The 27,110-nt window shown below is 33.9% G+C and overlaps 1 protein-coding gene across 1 annotated transcript; it reads right to left on the bottom strand.

Annotated features, from left to right (window-relative positions):
* Window positions 1–26,591, bottom strand: Nep5 (M13 family metallopeptidase neprilysin 5). The gene is made up of 15 exons (XM_085949270.1): window positions 26,546–26,591; window positions 21,110–21,206; window positions 19,696–19,790; window positions 18,365–18,474; window positions 11,994–12,180; window positions 9,959–10,220; window positions 8,273–8,543; window positions 7,494–7,811; window positions 7,017–7,211; window positions 5,812–6,148; window positions 4,844–4,892; window positions 2,906–2,973; window positions 2,128–2,258; window positions 1,340–1,495; window positions 1–177 (listed from the first exon to the last, which is right to left on the bottom strand). The coding sequence occupies exons 1-15, from the start codon at window positions 26,589–26,591 to the stop codon at window positions 1–3; spliced, it is 2,499 nt and encodes an 832-aa protein (XP_085805396.1).
* Window positions 26,592–27,110: the final 519 nt, after the last annotated feature.

Raw genomic sequence — 27,110 nt, 5'->3', positions numbered from 1 at the left:
CTAAAATATTATACATCTCGGCCTGTCTGGGTTCATATTGGAGTTTCGTGGGCAGTTCCAGGCTTCCGCAAACTCAGGGGTGTTCTGGAGAACTCCTTTCAATCGGAGGTGACTGGGAGAGTGCTCGTCCTTCAGGTCGTAGCCCAGTGATTTAGGCGTACTGATACCGCACCACAGCTGTAAAAAAAAGCTTACCTATTTATACGGTATATAAGAACCAAAATATTAGGGGAATGGGTCGACTGGCCTCCGGACAATTGGACGCCGCACTGTCGTAGACACGTGTAGATGAGGTATTTTAATCAGTTTCTATCTACTACTTAGTAGTTTGAATTCATTTTACTCTTAACATAATGTATTCTTTATCGCGAATTGAGAATTATCATGCCTAAAGCTTTATATTAAATAAAAAACTCTTTTTTCGATGGAACTTAAACATATGAACGATTAAATCATTGTTTACGTCTGCATATTTACATTCTTACCGACTATTAAATCATAATATAATCATTGAAGTATAAATAATAATATTGAATATTTTTTTTACAGTACCTATAAGTACTTAACGTATATTTATTTTCGAATTCCGTGGGGTCCAGTTGTCCGGTGTCAAATCGTCCTAGACCCAATATTAGACATTAACTCAGGTATAAAAAAAAGTATCCATTGAAAAATCATGTTTTTTTTCTCTTTCTAGATACTTTTATGGATACCTCGCATTTACTATCGAGGTTTCTTTCAGGACTTTGGCACGCAAACTACTCTACTTGATGCTAGTCAAATGAATGAAAATTGTGCCGGTTGAGAAATATGCCTTATTGAAAACTATTCTTCTACCCGCATCGGGTATTGCTAATTTGAATTCGGCCAGGGCTATGAAACTGCCTTGCAAAAAACCTGGAAAATTCTTTGTAGCGCAAGGCGGTAGTGATTCTGATGAATATTTTGTCGTATTCATTGGGAACGGAGAACTGCGATTTATAGCCGAGTTTTTTTTCCGTTGTAAAAGAAATGTCGCATAGGACTGATATTCTGAGCATATACTTTTCCTATCTTATATGACTACAATCACTGGATCTGAAAGGCATGAATCATCATTAAATGTGCACTTCGTCTGCTTCTGCAAAGGCTTGGGCATTGTAATATTAATAAAACTACACGCGATATTAAATACACACTGAATTATGGGGGAGAAAAATGCAGTAGCGGGAAAGTAGATGCGTATGGTGGGTGTTAGTTCCAGAATCGACCGTGACGTGTAGACTTGATATAAAAATCGCACTGTAGTTGCTATATTGTAATAAGTGTTAAAGTTAATAAGATGATGAGATTGACTTACATTGCCATATGATAGAAAAAATTGTTGATTGGAAGTGAGTTCTGACAGTCCAGGAAGTCGTTTGTCTGGAGATTTGTCCTTCCAGAAACCCTTGAGTGCCGTGCGGACGCCACCATTGTCTGCGATGTTTTCGCCTAGGGTTAGATTACCATTCACCTGACAATTACCGGAAACCAATTTAATAATATTATATGGATACATACAGTACTAATTTTCATATTTTAATTAAAGAATTAATGCCAGTATCTTGATTTTCTAAAATATTTATATCCACTGGGTTCTTCTGTTCACTACGATCTATGTAGAGACATGGTGGAAGAAGTAAGGTGTACGACATAAATAATCACGAGGTGCAAACTCCAATGACTTAGTAATTAGACTTCTTACAAACACATACACGGTCTTTTTATATGAATTCCAAGAGTCTAGCTTAGTTTACAATGGTGTTATCAAAATCAAACGAAGTTGTCGAAGAAACGAGGAAGTCAAATTTAACTTGTTCACCGCGGAGCATTTAATTACTCTTTTATTACTGCATTTAAATAACATGCTAATTATATCGAATGGCCAATTAATAAGTATACAATAGGTGTACCATCCGCGTGGAAAGGATTTTAAACGTAATATGTAGCTACAGACAAAATGGTCACATGTGATTTTACGACGTTCTCGTGGTTCCCGTTGACATTTTTTTAACCGGATGCTGGGTCATCTTCCGCACCTTTTTCATAAAACATTCAACACAAAGCTTATAAAGTACAAAACAAATAGATCAAAAATGTGCTTACATATTTTTTAACTTCTGGCACGTAAAAGTTCGAGTATTGTTTGATAAAACATTTTGTTTTGTTTACAAAAGAATCTATTGTTTTGTTCGTCCACCATTGAATCAGAGTTCCATCTTTGTCGTACTGTCTTCCTAAAACCCAGACGTTCATGAAAATTAAATAAGTGCGTATGTATTAAGTATCCTTTTTTACGATAAAACGAATCACTAGATATTTATATAAAATTGATGATCCTTCTAATTAGTAGAGCTATATTTTAAATGTTTGCTGACCTCTACTAGATAAAAGTTTCCAAACTATCACATAATATATTATTTTATTGCGTAAAGTAGGTACCTATATTAACGAAAAAAATGATAACCTTAATATAATTTATACCTATTATAAAACTCTATTTAAACACGATATTTGTTTTTGTGCAAGCAAAACGTATAATTGCTTAAAAGACATACAATAACACATATTGGTGAAAAATATTTAAATGCGATGTTTCTTCATAAAAAAAACTCAAAGGTTTTGCTGCTTAAAACACATACCTAGTGGTATAATTCGATGTAGGTACCTATGAATATTTATAACTTTATAGCAAAATATATAAGTATTGATTCATGCAGGTGAAGAACCTGAGGAATTGATTTGTTTTTTTGCCCATACCCGCCTTTGAGTTTTCTATTACCCTCCAGGGGCTTATTTGTCCCCACTTTTGGAAATAATTGAATAAACATAAAAGAGAAATGGCGATAGATTTGAATAAAACCATATGCGATATGCAGTTTACCATAATTATCAAATCCATGAGTGAGTTCATGTCCTAGGACAGTCCCAATTGATCCATAATTTAAAGACCTGGAAAAAGAATATTTAATAATATTTTCATGTTCATCCATAATTCAATAGCAGTAATAGAAAACACAACTCAAATAATTTGCATTTTGATGTCTTTATGTGAAAGGATTCCTATGTACATAATATATACTGATAAAAGGTATCTTTCCAAAATATTTTTGATTTACTTGGTGGCATTTTACGATACTTTGTAAGAAGGTAATCATCTTCTTCTTTTTCTTTGTCCATATCCGCCCCTTAACTGGAGCATATGGACACCACGCGGCGCCTCCAAAAATCCCTGTCGCTCGCCAGTCTTCTTGCTTCGTTCCAGGTCAAACCAGCATCCCGTAGCTCCGCCGTATACACTCTATAGATTGTATTTAGCGGCCTTCCAGGTCGCCGGAATCCGGTTGGCTTGAAGAACAGGCAAGCCTGGTTAAAGTTCTCTTCTGGCATCCGCAGCACGTGGCCGAGCCAGGTCCAGGCCAGTTTTATAGCGCCGGTCACTCGCCCTTTGCCCCCTGCTGTTAGCTACAGCTTACACTGCATTGCCCGGAGGTCGCCGCGGGAAGGCCAGCAGGTGGGACTTGCTGGCAGTTTGGCATTCCCCAACTTTTGCTATGAACACATCTACTAGCGTCAATGTGTCCACTTGGGGCCGACCAGCCGTTGACCACGTAAGACTAAGGTAATCATCACAATATATTAACGTCACTTGTTTCGTTCATAATAATATGATAAGCTTTAATAAGTATGAGAAGATACCGAAATATATATTATAGTTGATATAGTGTTATAATTATAATTGACCTTGATAAAAACGACAGCACACTAGGACTCACTATTAATGTGGAGAAAACCAAATAGTTATATGGTTGTATCAAGAGTGCCAGTTACATCTTGTGATATTTGAGGGTTCACAATAGCGCATTTGAGAGGATGAAGAATTTTGTGTACGTATCTACCTATGGTTCCTCCATCAGCAGTGATTGTGGTCTAGACATTGAAATTAAAAGATCAATAATTGTGCTAGGAACAAATGTCGTTTTGGTGATATCTTCGGACGCATCAATTGCACAGTTGGGTTGGAGATGAAGATAAAATTATTACGAAGTATATGGGTTACTATCGTACAGTCTATCAAATTGGTCCGGCTTAGATGGCTGGTTTATGTATACAGCATAGACGAGTCACGCATGGCAAAGAAACCGAAATTCGAGAAGCCGAAAGGCAAATGCAGACAAGATCGATCTCGTACAAAATGGAGGGATTGTGACAGTTGGCTATTAAGATCTTAAGTATCCTGAACTGGAGAGAAGCTTGACCTGGATTAAAGCAGATTCTAGAGGACGCCAAGTTGGTACAGATGTTTATAGCACCAGGAAGAAGATACTGTGCATTGGGTATAAATAATTATCATGAAATGCCTATGGTCGGATTTACATCGGAAAAACTTTGCGATCCTTCAATACTGGGCCTATTGAATTATTAGATGCCTAAATATATATTATATATATATATGAATAGCTTATAATTTATATATTTAACAATATGTTAAATACTAATTGCTCTCCACTCCACATGATTTTCACATTGAAAATTCCCACACCCACCACCAATTAATATAGTTTGAAATTATATCAACCACTTCTTCACCAAATTGCATATCTCCATTTCTACTCCTACGATACAATTGATACTAATATTAGATAAATACAAACATAAACTTCGGTATCTACTAATATTTGATAAAGCTCACTGTGTTAGCGAAACATAATATAATATCGTAAAAGTCGTTTTTTATGTGTGATAAATACAATCATATAACGTATGTATCTTCTTTACATTATTATTAGTTACAAATGTACAACATTAAACTAAAACTTACTCTAATCCAAGATCATAGAATGGATATTGCAACATAACAAGAGGTACGGCTGCGTCCAAAGAAGAAACAATTGATAAATGACGATAAATATTAATAATGAAAATTCCAGGAGTTAAAAATTCAATTTAAAACTCCAGCGAACTAGGATTTTTGGTATATTCTACACTCTCTATACACATCCAGTCTCTTGGGAAGTTTTCCTGATCTAAAGAGCGTCTTTCATTCCTTACGCCACATTATATGTCTGAAAGGGTGTGTAAGTGGTACAGGTGATAGAAAGAAAGCGTCTGCTCGGGGGTTTAAGAGGCGAGAGTTAACGGTAAAACAGTACAACCGTCTCTGCCTGTTGGGTCCGTGGGCTGATGTGTTCGAAGAGTTGTTGTACGCTGGTGTATTATGTCATATTGCAAGTCTGGCTGGAGCGGTACACTTCCTCTTCCAAAGCCAAGTAAACGCATTGATTTTTTTGGAAATGTAAGGTGATGCATGGAGATATCCAAATTGACTCTAGACTATTAGACTTTTCGGTTCTTAACCGGTCAAGGTGGTTCTGCCTTCAAGCTCCAATATCTTTGTGTAGTAGAAATATCATCTGAACGTGTCCCTTTGAAAGATTAAAAAGATTCTCAAGTCGGTTCAAACCTCAGTTGGACCGGTCAGTCATTGTAACCATTTATTTCTATGAGGAGAAAATTCTCAGTTTTAAAAAAGTTTGGTGCGTCTATCGGATATGATGGTTTGATCATAATGCATTAAATCAGAATCAACGTATTGGGAGATTACTGCTGGGAAACTCTCAGCACAACTAAGAACACCTAACGTTCTTTCCACTGTAAACACCCTAACAATAGTTGCAGAAAGGTGGCGGTAATTGATAAAGAGACTAGAATATTCATTACTATCACAGTTTGAAAGAAAAGGGTAAAAATCAATGTGTTTGTTTTTAGAAATTAAAATGGTGAACTCACTGATTGCATTTGCTCCGAAAGTGTGATAGGCGTTGACCTCCGTTGGTGGCGTATCCCAAGTAACCACGTAAGGCTCTCTTAATGTGTTTAGCACATTCAGCAATCCTATAGTCAGCACTCCCACCATATTGTTGAGATGCTTCTTGGGATCGGAGGTGATTCCTCGGTAGTAGTTTTCGAGTTTGCCTTTTTGCAGCAGCCAGCGGGGGAATCCTATGAGGCTTCTCATCGCGCGGACTTTCTCGATCGTCGCAGACTTAGTCGGAAAGTCCATCCAGCTAAGCGGAACCACCAGGTCCTCGAAGCCGGATTTGATGTTCTCCAACATACTTTGTACCTGCAATCATTAAATTTTCTCGTGAAACTGTTATTTTTAATTTACAGGTAGGTACGTTAAGGATACAAGACATTTTGAATACGCCTTGTAACTGAGGCTTGAGTATTTGGTCACAGCTTTGTGGATACAGTTCGATGGAATTTAACCGTAGAATTTGAAATATTACTTCCATACTAAACTTCACCCTAACATACTCTAATTCGAGAGTACAGGGACGCGCCGCTTCTCTCGAATTATCTTTACGTAAAAGCTGGAGTACGTAATTTGCTTTTGTAGCATGGCTTAAATGTGAGCAAGTATGGCCTTAGCGACGAAATTCGTGAGGCCGTTCCACAAGAGTGCGAAATGTAATACCGACTATCCGGACCACAATATGTCCAAGCAACGTGACGCACCTCTTCATGATTATATCCGTCAGCAGGGTCTTTCGTATCAGCGCACGAACTGGAGTGCTTGTACCAGTATACGCCTAAGATTTGGCGGAACATCGATTTTTAAAACTTTAAAATCCTTTGAGGTTTGGTAAAATACAAATTCTTCCAGCCACACAGAGCCACATGTAGCATTCATGCGTAAGACCTTCACAGAATACAGCGTTCACTTCTACGATATTATTATTTGACTAAATTCTGACCCGCTATGCGGAGTTAAAATTAACCAGAAATATTAATTATTCGATAATTACAAACTGTACCACAATTAAGAGAAATTTTTTCTCAATATACCCATGGTATTTTACCATAAGTTTGTGCGCAATTTATAACCCTAGCACGCCTCTTCGTGTATTACCAACGTATTTTACCCAATGACATTACTCCGACAAAATCTATGTAACCCCTATATTTTTAGAGGCAGATGGGATACACACCTTGGGAAGAGTGTTATCTAGGAAGCCTGCGTCGGCGACCGCGTATCCGACGGCCATACCCATTAAGGAACTGACTGCGCTGGCGCACCGCGTACTCCTCGGGATGTCTCCCTCCATCCCCGTCAGTACTCGAACGTACTTGTCGTATGCTTCTCGGATATCGGTGCTAGTTTGAGGAATCAAATTCTCGACTACCTGTAAATACTGAGTCTATTATATATTGTATCCCATAAACACGTCATGTTCGTGAAATATATGGATCCTAAGTAAAAGAAAAAATCAGATTCTTAAAATAGCCCAGGTGCATACTAATAGTATAATGTAAGGATACAAAATGTTAATTGGATAACATACTAAACTACGGTATGCGATGTAAAAATGTATGCTATAAACCTTCGAAGAAAACACAATAGTACAAAATTTAAATTCATTAGAATTTAAAAATTATTAGTAAAAAAAAAAATAGATACTGCCCACCTGAATCCAAATGTATAGTTCCACGACTGGCGCTGGAGCACTCTCTACGAATATGGCAATAGCCGTCATGTACGAAAGATCGTACTGGCTGAATAGAATCAAGTCATCCAAATAGTTCAGTTTAACTTTGGAGCCATTGAAGAGTCCGATGAGGTAAGGTTTCCACAAGTCCACCGCAGTGAGGTTGGCTGCCTGCAGCGCAATGTTGGTGCTGTTCTGGAGGCTGGTGATAGAACAGTAAATTATATCTTCATCGTCATCTGCGTTCGGCTTGGCTGCTTTTTCTGCTTTTGTGGTATTCGCTAATTTGTCTTCCATCTGAAATGATTAACAGAATGTCTTAATACATTTTTGTGCTGGTGAAGGTTATGGTGAAGTAATAGCATATTGAGTGATTTTAGTGTGGAGAAATTGGTGTTGGTCAAGAGATTTAATGGTAATTATAATATGGATAGAGTGCTGTAATCTACTGTAACCCATAATCAATCAACGCTATCGATGAGGAACAATCATCAGCTAAGCGTATCTGTCTGTCAAGTCAGGAGACACTACAAAGACTGCCAGGGTGATACAGTAGCTCGTAGACAAATAATAATTGTGCCTGAAACACCATAACGAAGACAGGAAGCGCAGGAACACGCACGTAATGTATTTGAGAGATGAAGACAGGGAGAATACGTATGAGAATGTTGAGTGTTGACAGATGGTACCTGGTAATATTTGCTAGTTCTAAATAATTCTCTAATGCAACTAGTGATTCAAAACATATTCTGTCGTACCTCAATGAGTGATTTCGAAAAATTGATGTATCTATCGATCGTCACGTCAATTTTGTGTTCCAACTCTGTTGTATTGGTACCGTTCAAGGTCTCAGGCTGCGAGGTTTTAAGGAACTCCTTAATGACTACTTGGAATAATAGTTTGAATTGTTTTCTATATGTTTTTTCATCCTCATCCTCTTCCTCACCTACATCATCAGGATCATCCATTTTTTTCCGTTTGAACAATCCTTTTTTCACTTTGTTCAAAATTTTGTCCCATTCAGTGTAACTGGAAAATAAAATTACTGTTTGCAAACTGATTTAATAGTATCTATATACAACTACGGGAGGGCTTGGTTGGTTGAGTAAAAGTCTCTGAGACAGCAGGTTTGCATATTTGATCCAGCATAAGAACCAACTATGTCTTAATGTCTAATGTCTAACAAATGGTTAAAAACTATTTCTCGTAAAAAAGATACTTGATCTAACCTCCACTCTGTGGAAGCTTATATTATGCTCTGTCATTATTATTTTTAATTATGCGTCTGCTGTAGACAAGTTATAGAACAAACTATTCCGTCATCTTGAGACTTGAAATAAAGGAATGGCTGTCAATAATATGTCTAGAATTCATTCTTATTTTTTTGGATATTTATATTGTTTATCATAAATAACATAATTTGGAGAGACTGGTAGTTTAAGACAACCTTTGGCGACTGATTGCAATGACGTTCCGTGGGGGTAGGCAGATTGAGCGTCGCTTGGGGGTGGCAGTTACTCGAAGGGCGGCAAATCGAGGAGAATCATTAGGTATATATATAAATAGGGACATAAACTTAGTAATAACGGAAATATCTTTCCATTAAAAAAATCAGCTCACCGGTTGGAAACAAAATGTATTAGATAATTAGCATATAATACATAATTTACACGACTGTATTTTTTTTTGTCGGGCTCAAGTTGTCTAGTTTACTTCCGTTGTCTGTTACCAGCAATGGCACGAGTAGATTTGCGAATTATATTTAAATTATAAGTAAGTACGTACTTACCTAATTAATTTATCCAAATATTTTTGCCAGTTACTCACAAGTTTTGAAAGTTGTCAGGTATAGTATTTTTAAACGTATCTAAAACCGTAGACTCGCAATATACATTGAAGTAGAGATGTCATTTCAATTAGATTTAGTGGTATATATATATTTTGTTAGTAATGTATTCATACAATACCTTTCTCAGTTATATGAAAGGATGATAAAAAAATACTGAATAAAACAATGGGCCGGCATTCTAGCGCTGCCTAGGGGCGGCATTTTGTCTAAGGATATCACTGACTGATTGAATGAGCTTACTATAACAGCCTAAACTCTGTCTTGAGAGAATCAAAGGATTGTAAAAAGTGGAGAATCTTGATTTAGAAATGGTCGCGATCCTCAGACATGAAGGAACAACCGGCACGAGAGAGTGGATTAGTGGCAAAACGCCAGTCTCCAAATCCGTGGGAGAATGCTGCGATTGGCACATACTTAAATATTAATGATTTAGTGTACGTTTGGTTCAGACCCTATCGGTTGTCCAAGACACAATAACTATTATATATTAAAAATGAATACTATGACGTTTACTTTTGTTTTTAATTATAAATATTATAAATCAAAATGAAACATGATATTGACTTTAAATAGCGAGAATTAAAGTCTTAGGAACCTCGGTAAAGGATTCCTGGATGACGGTTCTCCCATGACGATTCTTCTAATAGTGACGTTCGTCGGGTCTGGATAGATATCGAAACCGACGATCACGTCCAAACTTATCAGCCTTTTCACCTCCATGACCGACCACAGCCAATTAAAGACAGAGTTTGCAGGAAGCACCGTCGTCGTGAAGTTTAGGAATGATGGAAAAGCTGGCATACCAACTGCCTTCAAAAATTTTATCACTGGCTTCACCCCCACTTCATCTAAAGTGTCTGTTTAAACATTCAAGAATAATTATTGTACAGCATTTCATTAACAAAAGTATTTATAGATGGATAATTTCTGTTTGACAACAGTCAATAATTTACGCCAATGTCCCAAGACACAAGTCTACAAAACTGTATCCTATTAGCGCTCACGTATCGTATCCGGAAATTTGTACGTAAACAGTTCACCGCAGGACACTTATTCGTGCGCCGCAGTACGTGACACATGAGTTCCTGTAACATTTAATCAAATGACGAGTTCTTCGTTAAACATTTCACCGTGGAGTATATTTGTACGTATGCTACAACACGAGGCACATTTTATGAGATGTCTTTACTAGGTTAGGTTAGGTTAGGGTTAATCTAATTGGAACAGTACTATTTGCAAACTATCGCCGCATTTTGTAAGATACGTACAAATGTATTCCACGGTAAAATGTTCAACGAAGAACTCGTCATTTGATAAAATGTTATACGAACTTATGTTTCACGTACTGCGGCGCACGAATAAGTGTCCCACGATGAACTGCTTACGTACAACTTACATGTAACCCTCACGTATACATGAACAAATTCTTCTTCTTATTTTGGTGCAGTCTTCTATTGAAGGTTAGCAACCAAATAGAAGTGATCAGGCAGTGTCGTAGTTGTATTTTATATAAAAAAATCTTTATTTGACACTCGATAATAATATGACGAGAATCTTGGTGATACAAGGTCACACATTTGACGTATCATAATATTATAAACATACTGGTCTTTCGCGAATTGAGGACAATCTTAATAATTATATCGAACTATTAACACCTACTATAATATATTATTGATATGATAGTAAATATGGGTACTAATTAATTGTAGAGTTTCTAAATGACTATCTGCTCAAATTGATCGTGCCAATGACACTTTTCTGTATCCTAATGTATTTAAAAGTTATAAGGTAATAATAATTATTAAAAAAAGCTTATATTGATAATACGCATAACGCCATGTCATATTTATTTTAAATAATATATTTTAATGCATCTTCCAATAATATTATATATTAGTGGCGAAAGGTGCTTGTTGAAGGAATGTAGGTTTATAGTAGAAAATTGAAAAAAGACTTAGGATAGCCATATTTACGAGACTTGAATTTGATTTCTTTTTCATCTTCAGTATTTTACAAATATAATTTATTAAACATAACACATTATATTAAAAATCATAATATGTACCTACAAAAATATATATTTTCCAAAAAAAGTGATGCACAACCGGTAATTGAACTTGCCCTAAGAAAATGTGGTTTTATCAGTCTGCCCTTTTTATCCAGTAAACTACTAAGTACTGAGATCAATGTGCGTAAAACAACAACCATTACACAATATCCATATTATATAAGTGGACATTGTCATTGGAAGCGTGGGTCGTTTCATTTAAGACAACAAAGAAAACTTTGGATTATCCCAAAAATTTGTTTGCATGTATTAGTAGAAGATTCTATAGACTTGGATACAGTACATCCGTGTGTATTAGTCTTAAATACAATGCTTTGAAACAGATGGATCTGTTGTCATATTTTACCTTTAAAATGTATTTAGGTTAGTTATTCAATTTTTTTTAAAGAAGGTAGACTTTAAATAATCGCCTAGTATGGAGTCTTCGCCACTGATATATACATAATTATATATATCATAATTTAGAATATGGCATCAGGACTAGGGAATCCAATATTGTAAGATATAAGAAAAATAAACACAAAGTGTATCTAAAAATATTTAAAATTGTTAACAATACCTGTATCTATACAAGCTGAATACATTTCTTTTGCCTGGATAAGCGGTAGTGGTTCATCATGAGAACTATTCTTGGCGAGGATGTCTCTCATTTTTCTCTCTACATGTCGACGCTTTTCCGTGAACCAGTCGTACGCAGTGTAAAAATCTGGCGCCGGATGTTGTTCTGCCCAGTTACCGCAAGAGAACTGAAATGAAACATGGAATATTTTTTAAGTAATTATTTATAACATACGGTATACTTATACAAACTTTAAGCCCGATAGATAAATGAATTCAATACAATATGGCATTACCATTTGAAAAATATTTCGCACATATAGCCACCGCCGCTATTCTTGATGAAGCGCATTCTGGACGTCCAATTTTGTGCCACTTTTTCGAGCACTGCTAATCACGAATAACACGAACAATGTTGACTTCCAAGGCGTAAATTGTTTCTGGTTTATCAGCATGAACGAGTGACTTTGCGTAGCATTACAGGAAATAATCAAACAATAATTGACTGGTCCATTTTTCGAAATCGACTTATCGCCAAAATTTTATTTAATAATAATGCCACCAGCGTGTAAACCACACCAAACGGTGCATTTTTGTGGGTGAAATGTAGTCTGTAGAGATATTTTTCTCACTCAAATGCGAAAATTGTACTTATTAATTTAGTAGTATTGTGAGCGTGAGCATTAATCCTTTGGAAAGTTCTATAATAAGAAAAACAAATAAAAACACCCATTACAACTAAATGCAAGTCCCATCATTGGATGTACGAAAAATTTCAAATTTTTTCAGACATTTTAATTCTCTAGAAACGTGCCTTATGCGTTATTTTAATAACAGAAAAATATTTCCATACATTCTATCCTATTAAGGTAGTTCATAACACTGCCAAGAAAAATGTCCTTGAGTATATAAAAGTATTATTTCCACAATTAACAATTAACAAAGTCAGAATCTCCTAAAACCCTGCAATAAATCTTTTCAATGAGTTTTCTTGTAGTATTAAATATTATATTCACTAATCCCGGGATTTCAGGATCGTGATTGAGAATTCAAATCCCGATTTCCCCATATTACAAATTCTCCCCGGGATCGTAATCCCTAGTCGACACGACAAGTGGGGTGCAATCGTTTGTTTGCAGAGTGGATCGCACGTAAATAAATGATAATGCATCGCTTCGTGACGGAGGGTGGATGCACGCCACCCCCATCGACTAACTACCTATCAATGCAATGTATTATTGATCGCAATAATAACAAATATCCTCAATCGAAAGGCGTCCATGATATTACAAATAATAGGTCAAAACAAAAAAAAAACTAACCCGAACGTCAGTTGTATCTGTTTTATGCTCACCCTAATTCAAACATATCCGAGAAAAGTCAGTTTACGGTTGTCCAGTAGTCGTGAAATTATCCTCAATACGTCGTCGACGCAATGACACGATCATAGGAAATTAGAAAATCAGTTCGATGTATTTAATAATAATTATTTTTGGTGAACGCCCACGATAGCAGAGCGGCTTAAGCATCGGCTTATGGCTCCAAGTTCATATCCTGGGTCTAGCAAATAAACATATTGTTTTTCAATATTTGTTTGAGTTATAGTATGGACCTAATACGCTGAGAAAGGGTCTAACATTTCTCGTAAAAAATTAAATAAAAATCTGTTAACACAAACCTCCCGTCCCTCGCCGTGGAGGCCCATATTATGATCTTATTAGAATTAGACATGGTATTTAAAAAAAAACTACAGTCCTTTAGATATAATTATTAATTGTGGCGATTTTATTTTCGACTGCAAGCAGAGTTTTTTTAAGTAATATTCTTGAAATTAGAAATTGAAATTAAAAACCGCTGGATATACGAATTCATCGAGTTCTTGGCAGAGAATAACTAGGGATTGAGATTAGTGGAATAAGCTAGGGAAGGCTTTCATCCGATAGTTGATCGACCCCAATCGATGATGATAATGAAAAAGTTATTATTAAACATAAAAATACCTACATATTATTATATAAAAATGACATTGTTATTCATTAATAAGTTTAATTTAGAATTTAAACGTTTTGTTGCCTAGCAAAGGAATAAAATCAATTAAAATAATTATCTTTTAAACGTATATTAAAAATAATATAAATATATGGAGTGAACTCATGCATTGAGATAAGAAATAATATGCTGTCGTCTCAGTTTTACTCCAGACCCCGTCCTACTTGCATTATACTAAAATGGATAAAACCCGTTCATAATACCATCCAATCATTGCTTCGCTTATAGATCAACTCGGTCAAGTGACAAATGTTTCATAAATCAATGGGAATACATATTAATATTGTATCCAATTAAATAATACATATTGTCTGTATTGTACTTCCACATAGTAACCAATGCCATCGCAATTTGTCATTCATCGTTTTTGCATAGTTTCACAACACAGCATTTTTTTCAGTTTCTCCAAGTTGAGATTGGTTCAGTGTCACAGATTGCAGGTAACTGACGATGAGTCCTACAAGAAACGCACATATTGGCATACTAAATAATCCCTTGATTATAACCGGCTGTTGATTAACCTGTCAGATATTTACGATTGTTGATAATTCATGTGAAATGGCCGATCTAACTAAAGTAGCAGCTTTACAGGTTTACTATAACTGACAATACTGACACGCATCATATATAATATGTATACATTGTGATTGATGATCGCTAAGCAGCTTAATTCTGTTATCAGCGGTATTTTTTTAGATGATTAGCTTGAAAATATGTATTTGACGTATTACACTAAATCCAGTATTTTTGATATAACATACAGCTTACAATTTCTCAAAAATACTGGAATATTATCTCCTATAATATTATTATCCTAAGAGATTTTGGAAAACGCACCAATTTTTTTTTATTGAAATACTATTTTGTTGATTTTTAAACTACATACTTCAATTCACTTTTTAGAGTCCCGAATTTACTTCCATTTGAATCCGGCACAATCTGATAAAACTCGACACAATCACAGATAATATCATTTTTAAATCGCGTTTTATATCCGTCACCATACATTTTTGCATCTTGCTGACTAGATAATGAGTTTTTAATTACCACCTTTAAAATGCACGTTAATTACATCGATCGGCCACCTGGTTATTACGCACCACGTGCAACTTCAGCGTCCAAAATATTAATACTTTCTATATAATTGATATTTCACAAATCACAATGATAATTCCACAAAACTATTCAAATCTGTAAGAGGTAATGAGTTTTAACAAGAAATAAATGCATATTTTCTCACTAATTACTACAAAATTATAATCTAAAAACAGACAATGGAAATTATACCAGCTGTCAAACTCCGAGTCTCATTGTCATTTGTTTTTTTCGCTTATTAGTTGACGTGTCAGTATATTTTCAAATTTAGAATTTGTGAAAATCCAAGAAAATATTGAACAGTAATGTGACATTTCAAATAGCATAGACATTTATTGCAATATTATATGTATATTCATTGCTAATAAAAATAATAGAGAATTTTAATAGGTACTATTTAGGTACTATCAATGAATAATTTCAGATACAATATAGGATATTATAATAATATGTATTACATACTACCATATAAAATATAGGGTTATCCTGATATAGTATGTCATAGTATTATTTTTACATTTAGGTAGGTAGGTAAATGAAATTCATGTGACGTTTATTACGAATAATAATGAATTCGTGATGTTGTTAATAATATTAAAATTGCAATAATGTTTCTTCTTATTAATATTGTAATAAAATGTCAAAAAATCATCTGTAATATCGCTTATTGGCAAATACTATTATAACAGTCAATTATTACTATTTTACGCCGTAATTAGGTAGGTAAGTACTATAAATAAGTAGCTACTACTTTTCCATTTTTGTACGTGATAAAAATAATATCATTTTTATTTCCACGCCCAGATAATCTGTTAAATAATAAATTAAGCATGTTGGAATTCATTCAGTAGTATTATTAATAACCCACTAATTTTAAAATAAAATACCATTTTTGCTCCTAAGCAAAGCATATAGGTTACACTCCTCCAGTATGGTAATTATGAGTATCTTATTACGAGAGATAGTTTTTATAATTTTTCAATCTAATGGGATCTTCCTCCATTGAATAAATAAAACGTACTGTACAATAATCTAGATGTATGAAAAAATAGACTATCGTGCTGTGGCGATCGGTGGAGGTTGGGTGGAGTACAGACTAAGCTTTGTAAGTTATACGTATTTGTTTACATTGAAATAAGATGACAATTTATAGATGGTGTTGGTAAATTTTTATAATTCAATTAAACCCTAGGAAAACCAAACCATAATATGGACCTGTCTATAAAATATTTCAAATTATGCCATTTTGGATATTTAATAGGTAGAATAATATTTTTAAGTACTATTGTTTGGTTTAGGCAGGGTTTAACAAATTATAAAAAAACTCACCAACAACATGTGTAATATGTATTCTTAGTTCAACGAAAACAAATCAGTATGAATGAAAAAGTGCAATATATAAACATATTCTATTAAAATGTCAGTGATAGCAATCGACGATTGCCAGCTGTTCTGCTTGGCCTAACAGTCTGAAGTGGTGTCAGACGATATTGTGAAGGGCAGACTTCAGTATAGACTACAAAATTAATATTGGCAGTGACGACTTGGAAATCGTAAAACTGACAAATCGGCGAAATGTCAAACTGTCTGAGGTGAATGAAAATCCATCCCGAAAGGAAAACTATGGAGCCGTCAATGCATACTTCACAATTATATTAATATCCAACACCGCCAAGCCGTCTGCAAGACCTAGCGAGTCAGACTGGCGACCCCCAGCTGGCTCTGCTAGTACGATATTATTTGTTTAATTAAATTGTCATTCTTTTACGTTCTATTGTATATAGCTAACTATATAACATACAATATTAAAAGCTGTAATCATATTTATTAACAAGCTACATTACCTACGTTATATTTTTATTGCTAGACTAAGAGTAGCATGCATAGAACGACAAATCACCTTAAATATAAATAACATCAATTTACATACATAAACAAATCATACAATGACAGTCGCTAAACTCGCAGTTAGTGCTTTATTCAGTTGTATGAGAAAACCGATTCCTTGCCCCTCTTTTTATTTAATACCTCTATGGGATAACGGCTGAATGTAATAGCAGAAGCCAAGAAACTTGGTACGGCAAGTAATTATATTATATACTATAGATTGGGTTATATTTCAATTGAAGGTTACGCCACGGTTATCTTATAGGCACATTTAAGTCCTCGTACACACTGTCGATTTACTAGTCTCCCGTAACCACGAGCGTAAACACTGGTTTCCAAAGTTTTTGCTGTACAAAACTAGCTTTTTTGCTGCCAAATACATAACTCAATTGCAGTGACGTCCCGTGGGAGTAGGCAGATTGAGCGTCGCTTGGGGGCGACAGTTATTCGGAAGGCGGCAAATCGAGGAGAATCATTAGGTATAATACCTATGTAGATATAGCTACCTAAGCTGAGTAATAACTATTAATTAACATAAAAGGTTTAACATGACTGTAGTTTTTTTTGTTGTCTGGTTTGCGATGTCTAGTTTACTTCCGTTGTCCTTGGACGTCATGTCCTTGATGACCAGCAATGATACGTTCAGAATTGCGAATTATATTTGAATTATCGGTAGGTACATACTTACCTAATTTAAAATGTTATCAGGTGTATTTTTAAATGCATATATGCAAATTGTCTGACGAAGCAGATATGTCATTTATATAAAATTAGATTAAGTCGTAATTATATTTTGTTAGTAATATATCCATACAACACATTTCTTAGATATTGGAGTCATGAAAGGATGATAAAAAATACTGTATAAAAAAATGGTGCGGCATTTTAGCCCTGCCTAAGGGCAGCATTTTGTCTAGAGACGTCACTGCTCAATTGGCAGTAGGTACTGATATTAAAATCAATTTATCAAATTCATTCAGAACACTAGATTATTATAGTATGCTGTAGGAATCAGTAAAATTACTATACAGATACTCGAGTTTGTGAACTGATCCCTTATCCCTTGGTGACGATTACATAGAAGCGCTTCACGTAGCGGCTGTCCATGTGTTCTGGATCCCGGCTACAGTAGTTCGGATTCCATCGCCATCACTGGACCCTCAATCTGAGACGAAACTACAACAGCGATCTATGTACTCTAAGTCTCACATGGCAGGTGCGCGGAAAGTGACGATGGACTGAGAATAATATGCGACCTCGTGTTTGTAATAATAAAGTAAGTAGTGATGTCAGAATTTGGTTTCACCTTATATAAAGTTAAATGTAATGAAATAGATATACCTTATAGAAGTCTTCACAGGGGTTTGCAGTTAAATCCATCGAAAGAAGAAGATTCGAAGCTGACCTCACGCATTCACGACTTTCACACATTTCGCGACGCGCGGCAAAATCTAAAATAAACATGGCGTCATTATATATGTCAGCTCGATAATACAAGGTAACCTACGAGTACCTTATCAACTTATCATAATTATTCGAGTATGTACGTATCCATATTTCTACCTGTATCGATCCAGATTGTTCTTTGATTAAAAACGGACAAGACTTGGAGAGTGTCATCGAATTTTGATATTAGAGACAATGGCGAAGATTCCGTACTAAACGATTATTTAACGTTGACATCGTAAACCAATTGAATACCTACCTACGTCAATCTGTTAAACATAATACCTCATTACAGTGGGAATGCCACGAATAGTGTGTATTCCATTCTTAAACAATGAAACTAATGACACCTTTAAATATTAGTTTTGTACCAATATATATGTATAATGATACCAATAAAAGTGTCATCCCTTAGGGAAATCTACACCAAAACTCTAAATAGGCCGAAATTATTATAGAGCTGACTCATAGAGATATGAGCAGGGTTCACTATGAGGCATTGCATGTTAAAAAAAAGTGCTTGGTTTAGTTATATATTTAAGAATAATTAAATTGCAAGATTGCAAGATTGCCAGCAAGACGATGTCAGCTTGTACTCACAATCAAGAGGCAGTACCTAAAGCTTGATCTTTATTAGAGTGACAATAAGTACAAAACTAGTATTTAAAATAAACTGAAATTTTTACGTATTTACATAAGTTAATTTAAAAGTATTTACATAAGAAGTGTGTATTGTTATCCTTTTTGTGTAGATTTCATTGCTACCACTTGTCAGCACACTTAATGGGAAATAAAGACACTTCGTATTGAGAGCTCGCTGCGCGAATAGGAATAGCTGGAGCAGCGAGCAGTATTCGGCTAAATGCGGAAGGTTTAAATTTCTTAGTAGTATCAGAGAATTGATCTTCGTGGTTGAGACTGCTTATACGGTGGTAAGAGAAGATACGAGAGCAAGCTGTCTCTTGTTACATCTAATCGTAAATGACTCGTCGACGTGCTGCAGATGCCTTAAGATACTCTCAAATTGACCTGCCTTTTCGTACAACCAATGGAAATCCGGAGTACTTTGAAGTCTCTAGATGCTATCCACAGCATTTGTAAAATGCTTAATATAATTGGTCTGTTATAGAGATTCTTGCAGGCGTCGCATGGTGCCGATATGCTGTACCTAAGAAGCGGCCATGGAGAAGAAAAAAAGAAAGGAAGATGGCATTTCCCATACTTACAATAAGAGCATAGTATGATAAGAATCACCAGTATGATGAATATTACTATCATCAAAACAAAAATGATTATCTTTTCCTTGTGTTTTCTTCTTAACCTGAAAACCAAAAGTAAAAGCTTCATATTACTATGCAGGTAAAATCAATAGTTTTTTTTTCTTTTTTACCATGTTCGATCTCGGAAAGATCATAATAATAATGGCCCTCTATTGAGTAGATATTGTATTAGAACAAATAGGTACCAAATACTAGATTAGAAACCAGGACCAACGGCATTATATGCTGACACGTTACCGGTCGCCCATAGTGGGCCGTCAATTATTGATAGTGCTTATAAAAAATTTACATTAAGATTACGTCATAACCTAGTTCATTCTTCTTCTTTTCGGCCTCCTCTAGTATCTGCCTCCATCCAGATCTGTCCAAAGCTTCCCTTTAGTTTAAAATATAACTCGACACTATCCCTCCATCTTGTATGAGTTTGATCAGGTTTTTGTTTCCCTTTCAGTTTCCCGAATATTAGTTTCTTTCATGCGAGACTCCTCCATCCTGTGTATATGGCCCAGCCAGCTAGGGTGCCACAATTCTACAGACGGTACGATGTCCGACCCCCCCCCCCCCCTATAGAGCGCATGGCTCGTAATTGTATCTTCGTCTCCATCCCAACTGTGTATCGTTGATGGGCTTAAAGATACCACGTATCATGATCGGCTCAAATAATTCCAACATTCTTTCCATACTTTTAGTCATGCACCAGGTCTTCGAGCCATACATGACAACTGGTCTTATTAGTGTTTTGTACAATATTCATTTCCAGGGTGCCGGACGAAATCCCGAATGCTGAAATTCTGAATGGCCGAAATCCCGAATGGCCGAAATCCTGAAAGCCTAAATCTCGAAAACCTAAATCCCGAAAGCCGAAAGCCGAAATCCCGAAGGCCGAAATCCCGAATGCTGAAATCATCATTCGGGCATCATCATCATCAAATCGGCCATTCGGGATTTTGGTCATTCGGGATTTCGGCTTTCGAGATTCCGGTCTTCGGGATTTCAACCCAAACCCCCCCATTTCCAGTGTAGGTTTAATATCTTGGAACTTAATACCTAAATTTGACCGACGCAACATTGTTTCCTAGTGCAATTTATTATTGTTTTAAGCTACTCTTACTGTTAAAAGCGGACCTCACGTGCCCGAAAAGCACTATTTTGCACTCTGAAGGTACCCCAAGATTTATCCTGTCTTCCATTTATTTGATTTTCTTCACAATAACAGTAAGGCGTCTTAGTGTGCTTATATTTTTCTCAAGATTTACAAATACTTATCTGACAATATTTTCGTTACGGCATATTATTATGTCAATATCATTCGCATATCCTAATATTTGTAAAATGTAATATTAATAAATATGGATTTTACCTAGCACTTCTTGATCCCACAGCTATCAAATAGTTTTCAGCAACACCCATTGTTCTCTTGTGGATCACTTCGCCTGATGGAGATATAATGCTCGCACCTGTTTATTGTTAATTAAAAACATAAATTTACCTGTATTGATCATTTTCAGTTTAAGGCGGAGTGTAATAGGTATTAGAAACAGCTAGTTACTGAGAGATCGCTTAATTACGGAAAATAATATAATTGCTCTGTATAGCAGTGGTAAAGACTCCATACTAGGCCATTATTTAAAGCTTGCCTTCTCAAGAAAAAAAATGCCATTTAAGGTATTTAAATAATTATTTTATATTCTACCAAAATAATATAATTTGCCAATGATATCTATATGTTGATATGTATTATAAATTGATTACTCGTTTACCAAACCACCAACACATGCATGCCACTAATACGTAACTAGCTATGGCACTAATAGACTAATACAATTAAAAGTAGTTTCGATATTTAACGCATACAACACATACATACGTATAATAAAAACACACAACAATGTCAAAACAGTATCATTCATCACATGACCTTAGGCTGTAGTTATTTAAGTCTAACGAGTACTCCGGTAGTTACAGCGATGTAATTTTTGTAAATATATACATTAATAATTTAGGTGCACTGGACTCGATACCGAGTGGTGTAACTTAAAAAAATATGTTTAATAGCATCAATTTTGATCTCCAAAAGTAGCTTTGCCTTGATATTTATTGTTTTAATAGCTGTCAACTATGTGTAGAGTTCAAAATTAATTTTATAAAACTTTTGCATTTAGGCTTTTTAGATATTTTTCGTAGGAGAGAAAAAAACCAATAATTTCACAAAAAAGTTTTACAAATAAATATTATACTTATTCATAATAGAAAAAAAAATGACGACATAGCCATGCGTATTTCCTTCGGTTTTTAATATTATTTTTACCAATCGATGCGTAGATCGTATTGTACAAAAAATAACAGGCAAAAAAACGACCTGACTGCGAAAAATTGTGCAGCCCGCGGCGAAATTTTACTCCTAAAAAAACGAGCCGAAAGTTTTTAACATAAATTTCTTTCATTTTTTCCCATAAAATTCCCCATTTTCCCACTTCTCAACTGATGCCATAAAAAGCAACTTCTAGCTGTTGACAAGATCCTAGAAAACCGAAATTTCGAGCATAGAAAAGACTCAAAAGCCATACATTTGAAAGTATTTAAAGTAAAAACTTCGCATATAAAGTTTAGGTCTTGATGCGACAGTCAAAAAATAGATTGATGTTGATTCTTTTATTATGGGGCCAGGCTAGAAAACAAGTACTAAATTATTTTTATTTTTCTTAAGGTTTTTAGAAACCTGTTGATATTTTTTCAGTACTGTTATTTTAAAATTGTAAATATGTCACTACATGTCATGTTTCTAGTACCTAATAAACTACCCCTTAAAGGGTAAACTAATGTCATGGTCACACCATACATCAGTGTATAACCATTTTGGCAAATACATAATAAAATATATGTTATGGATTATATATGGGCACCTTATTATCAAAACCTGCCTAACTCCACGAACCAAATATTAAAAAAAAAAGACTCTAGGAAAAAACTGCTGTGAGCTTAATTAATATAAAAATAAGACACATTGAAATGAATGAAGAATTAATAATCAACACAATTCTTGCCAAGTTTTTAATGTAGAAGCAACATTTAAAAGGTTATTTATTATTTTAAAATGCATTTATATAGGCTTTGAAACTCAACAATCGGATTTGAGTAGGTTTTGAAAGCAAATTAAGTATCCTGCATACGATGATGTTTCCTTTACATAGCTCTAATCGGATGAACAAATAAAACTGTCATTTTTATTTCTGATTGTGTTGTCTTTGGATTAAATACTATTTTGGATTTAATACGATTTTTAACGTGGGTTATATTTGTATTTGGAGTGGTTACGAAAGTAAATGAATATTTGTTGTGTAGATATTGGAATAGATAACAGTTCAGCATTGAAATTTGAAAAAAATGTTGTTATGTAGGTTTTGAAGCTAAACTGCTCATATTCGATACATTTTAAGCGACATTTTATGTATAATAAATACGTGGGTTATCTCTGTGTTGTAATTTTAAATCACGATAAACTGTAAATAGATACAATGCATAGGCAGTCTAAAATAGTGTCAATGTAGCTAAAGTCAATTAAATCGAAAAAAGGAACATGTCAATGATTTTTGTTATGTTTGAGGATAAGGTAGGTAACTACTTTATCTATCATCTATGAGCATTACAAGTTTTCTCGCTTTATTAGTTTGTCGCATACTAATTTCATTAAACACCTTATGTTATTTTTTTAACACAGTGGGGATACATTGCAGATATTAATTATTAAGATGGTACTAACTATAATATAAAATATTATAAGAGCATTACATTAACAAATTTCTACTAAATGCACAAGTAAAAAGATAGATATAATTTTAGATTACTACTATTAATTTGGAATAACTTCATAAATAATTGTTTTTAATCATGCATTTGGTATACTTTAGAATTTAGATGAAATATGTTCATGCATTATTTATTGGAGATGTAATATTTTTCATGCATATTTTATTACTTTAAAAAAGATATATTTCCAATTAAAAATTATTCAATTATGTATTTATATATTATGTACTATTAATTACAGGCATTATTTTTTTTACTGTGGAAAAAAAAACTAAATTGTGTCTACAAAATGGAATTATTCCTTTGTGCAAGAAATAAACGAAATTTTGAAAGACTCGAAAATCTGAAATATCATCATATTCACCACGACGATGGTACACATCAGTCCAATCTGTAAAAGATAAGATGTTCAGTTTTTTGAATCAACTGGAAGAATTTTTTTTATTACGATTTAGTTTATCGATTTTTAGGTAGTTGAAAAATTGGTTGTTAATTAAATTGTTATTCATTTTATTTATTTTATTTTATAATAATAATTGCCATTTTTATTGTATCGATAAAATACTAATTTTAGAACTATATATATATTATAATTATAAGACTTTAAAGGCTATAAATCGCAAAATAATTCTAAATGGCAGAACCCTTCTAATCTGAAAAATAATTTAATTGACGAAATGAAAAAGTTTTTTTACATTATAGTCTAATATATCAAATTTATTATATTTCGATTGAATAGTAATACCTATATGATTTTCAGAACAAAAAAGTAGGATAAAAATACATTTAAAAAAATAGGTAAGTACCTATATTTTTAATAATTTATTTTCATGGAGCCCGCAACATGTGTTAGTAGTATTATAGAGCCCCTTCAAGGGCAAATCCGATCGTGAAAATGTGACCTATATGCAATTCTATGGTTGAATGATGCAATTCTATGGTGAATTATGCAATACAGCTGACATTTTATATAAGCGCAAAACAATGCGCTAATAGTCATTCAAGTGAAATTATACTTGCAGAATCGATTTAAAGCCATTAATACGTAATAACATATTGTCAATTGTACTATATTGTTTTATCTTTTTTATAAAAATGTGAATCATGAGTGAATCATAAAACCAGTCATATTGTATTAAAAAAAACTAAATAAATTTAAATATGTAAAATATAGAAAGATTACAGTCACGTACTGTAATTGTATATATATTATGTGCACTTATTTAATATAAAATATCGTGAAAAGATATTATTTGTAGGTAAAGAATTCGCCAGGAATTGAAACCGGCTCACTACAAATGTGTCAAATGGAAATTTTCAAAACTTAACATAAAAATGTCATCTATTTAGAACTGTCTGTCAATATTATTAATTAAATAAAAATAGATATTATAAATTTTAATTTATTATCATATTTAAGAATATAGTACGAATTTGTTAAAACTTTTAGGCTATTACGGACTGCATTATTTGTAAGTATAAGATATTCAAATCCATGAGTGCAAAGCATGGAGTTAAATTAATTGAAAACCGGTTCAAGAGTAAGACTTGGACGCGGTATGGAGAGATGTATATTTAGTATAACGTAAAGAGATCGAAAAATACACAGATGGGTAAAAAAACGGTGGATATAATGAACGTAGATTAGAGTTGGGTTGGCCATATCGCGTGAAGTACAATATTATCTAAAATATACATTTTTTTCGATCATGTCCGATCGTAATAGGATCATATGGGCCTACACAGAGTAGATGTTTGTATTAACAGATTTTGTTTTTTACGAGAAATGGATTTCAGCTACTTGCTCAACCTATTAGGTTGCCCCGACTCACACACAAATTGAAAAACAATATGTGTACTTGCCAGACCCAGGATTCGAACCTGAGACCCACGGCGTGATAGTCCAACGCTTAAGCCGCGCGGCCACCGTGGGTGTGTATAATAATATACTAAAATAATATTGTATACCCAAAAGGCGACCAAGAGTCAGCTGAATCATTGTGATAAGGTAAGTTTTATGTGGTATCGCAGTACTAAGGGTCGAAAGGAGTGGAAACAGCATTATAAGTTTTTATCTAATACATTTAAAAATAGTCTAAAAACATACACATTCTGTGTGAAAAACGAAAAGAAAATTGAGTCTGAAAAAACACCTGAATAATGTAATATTAACCATTATACATATTTCAATATGTGAGTAAAGGAGAAAGGGAACGCTTCGTTTCAACGCCAATGAATCAGTATATAAACATAAAAAGGAAAACAAAGTTATCCAAAGCTCAATCCCTTTTTAATTGGATACAAATTTGCTATATAAGTTACCATAGTATATATTATATTACTTATATATTTAAAACACATGCGAATCTTATCAGTATTGTTATACAATTCACACTCGTTAAAACATTTTAAATTTTCAAAACTCAATGAAGTAATTAGTTTAATGAAGTTAACAATGCATCAAAATTTAGTCTAATGAATTTAAATATAATATACTCTGTATATTTTTTTTTAATTATCGTCTCTTAGGTGGTACAATAACATTAAAAAAACAAAGTTAACTGTTAAGTGGCTCATAAGGAGTCCGTAAAGTGAAACTTATATATTTTTTATAAATGCTTGTTAGCTAAAATATAATATTAGGGTATATAATAACTTTGTCAGATGCGGAGTTCTTGTCCTCAACAATGGCGCAACTACTCCACTGTAGGGATAATTTTGTTACTGCTTTTAGGATTGCAATTTTTATTTTAGGTTTATTAGTCAAAGTAATTGGTCGAAAATATGAAGATTATTGTTAATTAAATTGTTTAAAGTGTATGTTTTTATACTTTCTCTTGCCGTCATTAATGTTGCATTGATAAATGAATTAATTATCTCTCGGTTTTTATGTGTAAGATGAAGTAATTTACCATGAATGATTGTATAACTTTTATTCTAATAATAAACGTAGTATATAAGTACTTAATTAAAACATTATAAATCTCACTTGAAACAGCCAATTCTTTCCCATCGTTGTCATTCCATGCGTTCATTTTTTCAACTTTTTGATAATATTTTGGCAAAAATTGAAAATTATTAAAGTATTTTACGAATACTTTCTCGGCTTACTCGAGTTCTATATGAAGCTGTCATGTTGTCTCATACTATTTACCATTACATAACAAATACATTTAATATTGACCATAAATCAACTTATTCCTTTTGGTAATGAATTTCATTTCAATAAAGCTTTTTTTCCAATGAAAATTAATAACTTTTGACACTTTTTTATTACTGGATGTCAATACTGCTTTATTCTTTCAGAACTGTATAAAATACAATTCATCGCACGTTATTAAATTAATACTTTATGAATTTAACTGTTTAAAATATCTTAACTCGACATATTTAATTTATGGTTGAATTGTGTTTCCCAAACCGATAGCACAAAGCTTTTCGTATCGGCTGTCGTCCGACGACTGTTCACTATCCACTGTTGAGCTGTGAATGTTTGCAATATAAAACAGCATAGTTACCCACAATGCCTTTGATTGATATCTACTCACTGTTCA

Source organism: Rhyacophila brunnea, unplaced genomic scaffold, assembly GCF_057557595.1.
Source record: "Rhyacophila brunnea isolate RB1 unplaced genomic scaffold, BYU_Rbru_1.0 scaffold_21, whole genome shotgun sequence".
Taxonomy (NCBI): Eukaryota; Metazoa; Arthropoda; class Insecta; order Trichoptera; family Rhyacophilidae; genus Rhyacophila; species Rhyacophila brunnea.
Note: the sequence above shows the minus strand (reverse complement) of the source record. Positions and strands in the feature narration are given on the sequence as shown.

Bases quoted from the DNA above. Each gene is read 5' to 3' on its own strand.
- Nep5 (XM_085949270.1), bottom strand. From the start codon at position 26,591: ATGAACGCATGGAATGACAACGATGGGAAAGAATTGGCTGTTTCAA. The intron at 19,791-21,109 runs GTAAAATCCATA...TTTGGTTTTCAG, and splicing joins GTGGGATCAAGAAGTGCTAG to GTTAAGAAGAAAACACAAGG. The intron at 1,496-2,127 runs GTAAGCACATTT...GGTAATTGTCAG, and splicing joins TGCCAGAAGTTAAAAAATAT to GTGAATGGTAATCTAACCCT.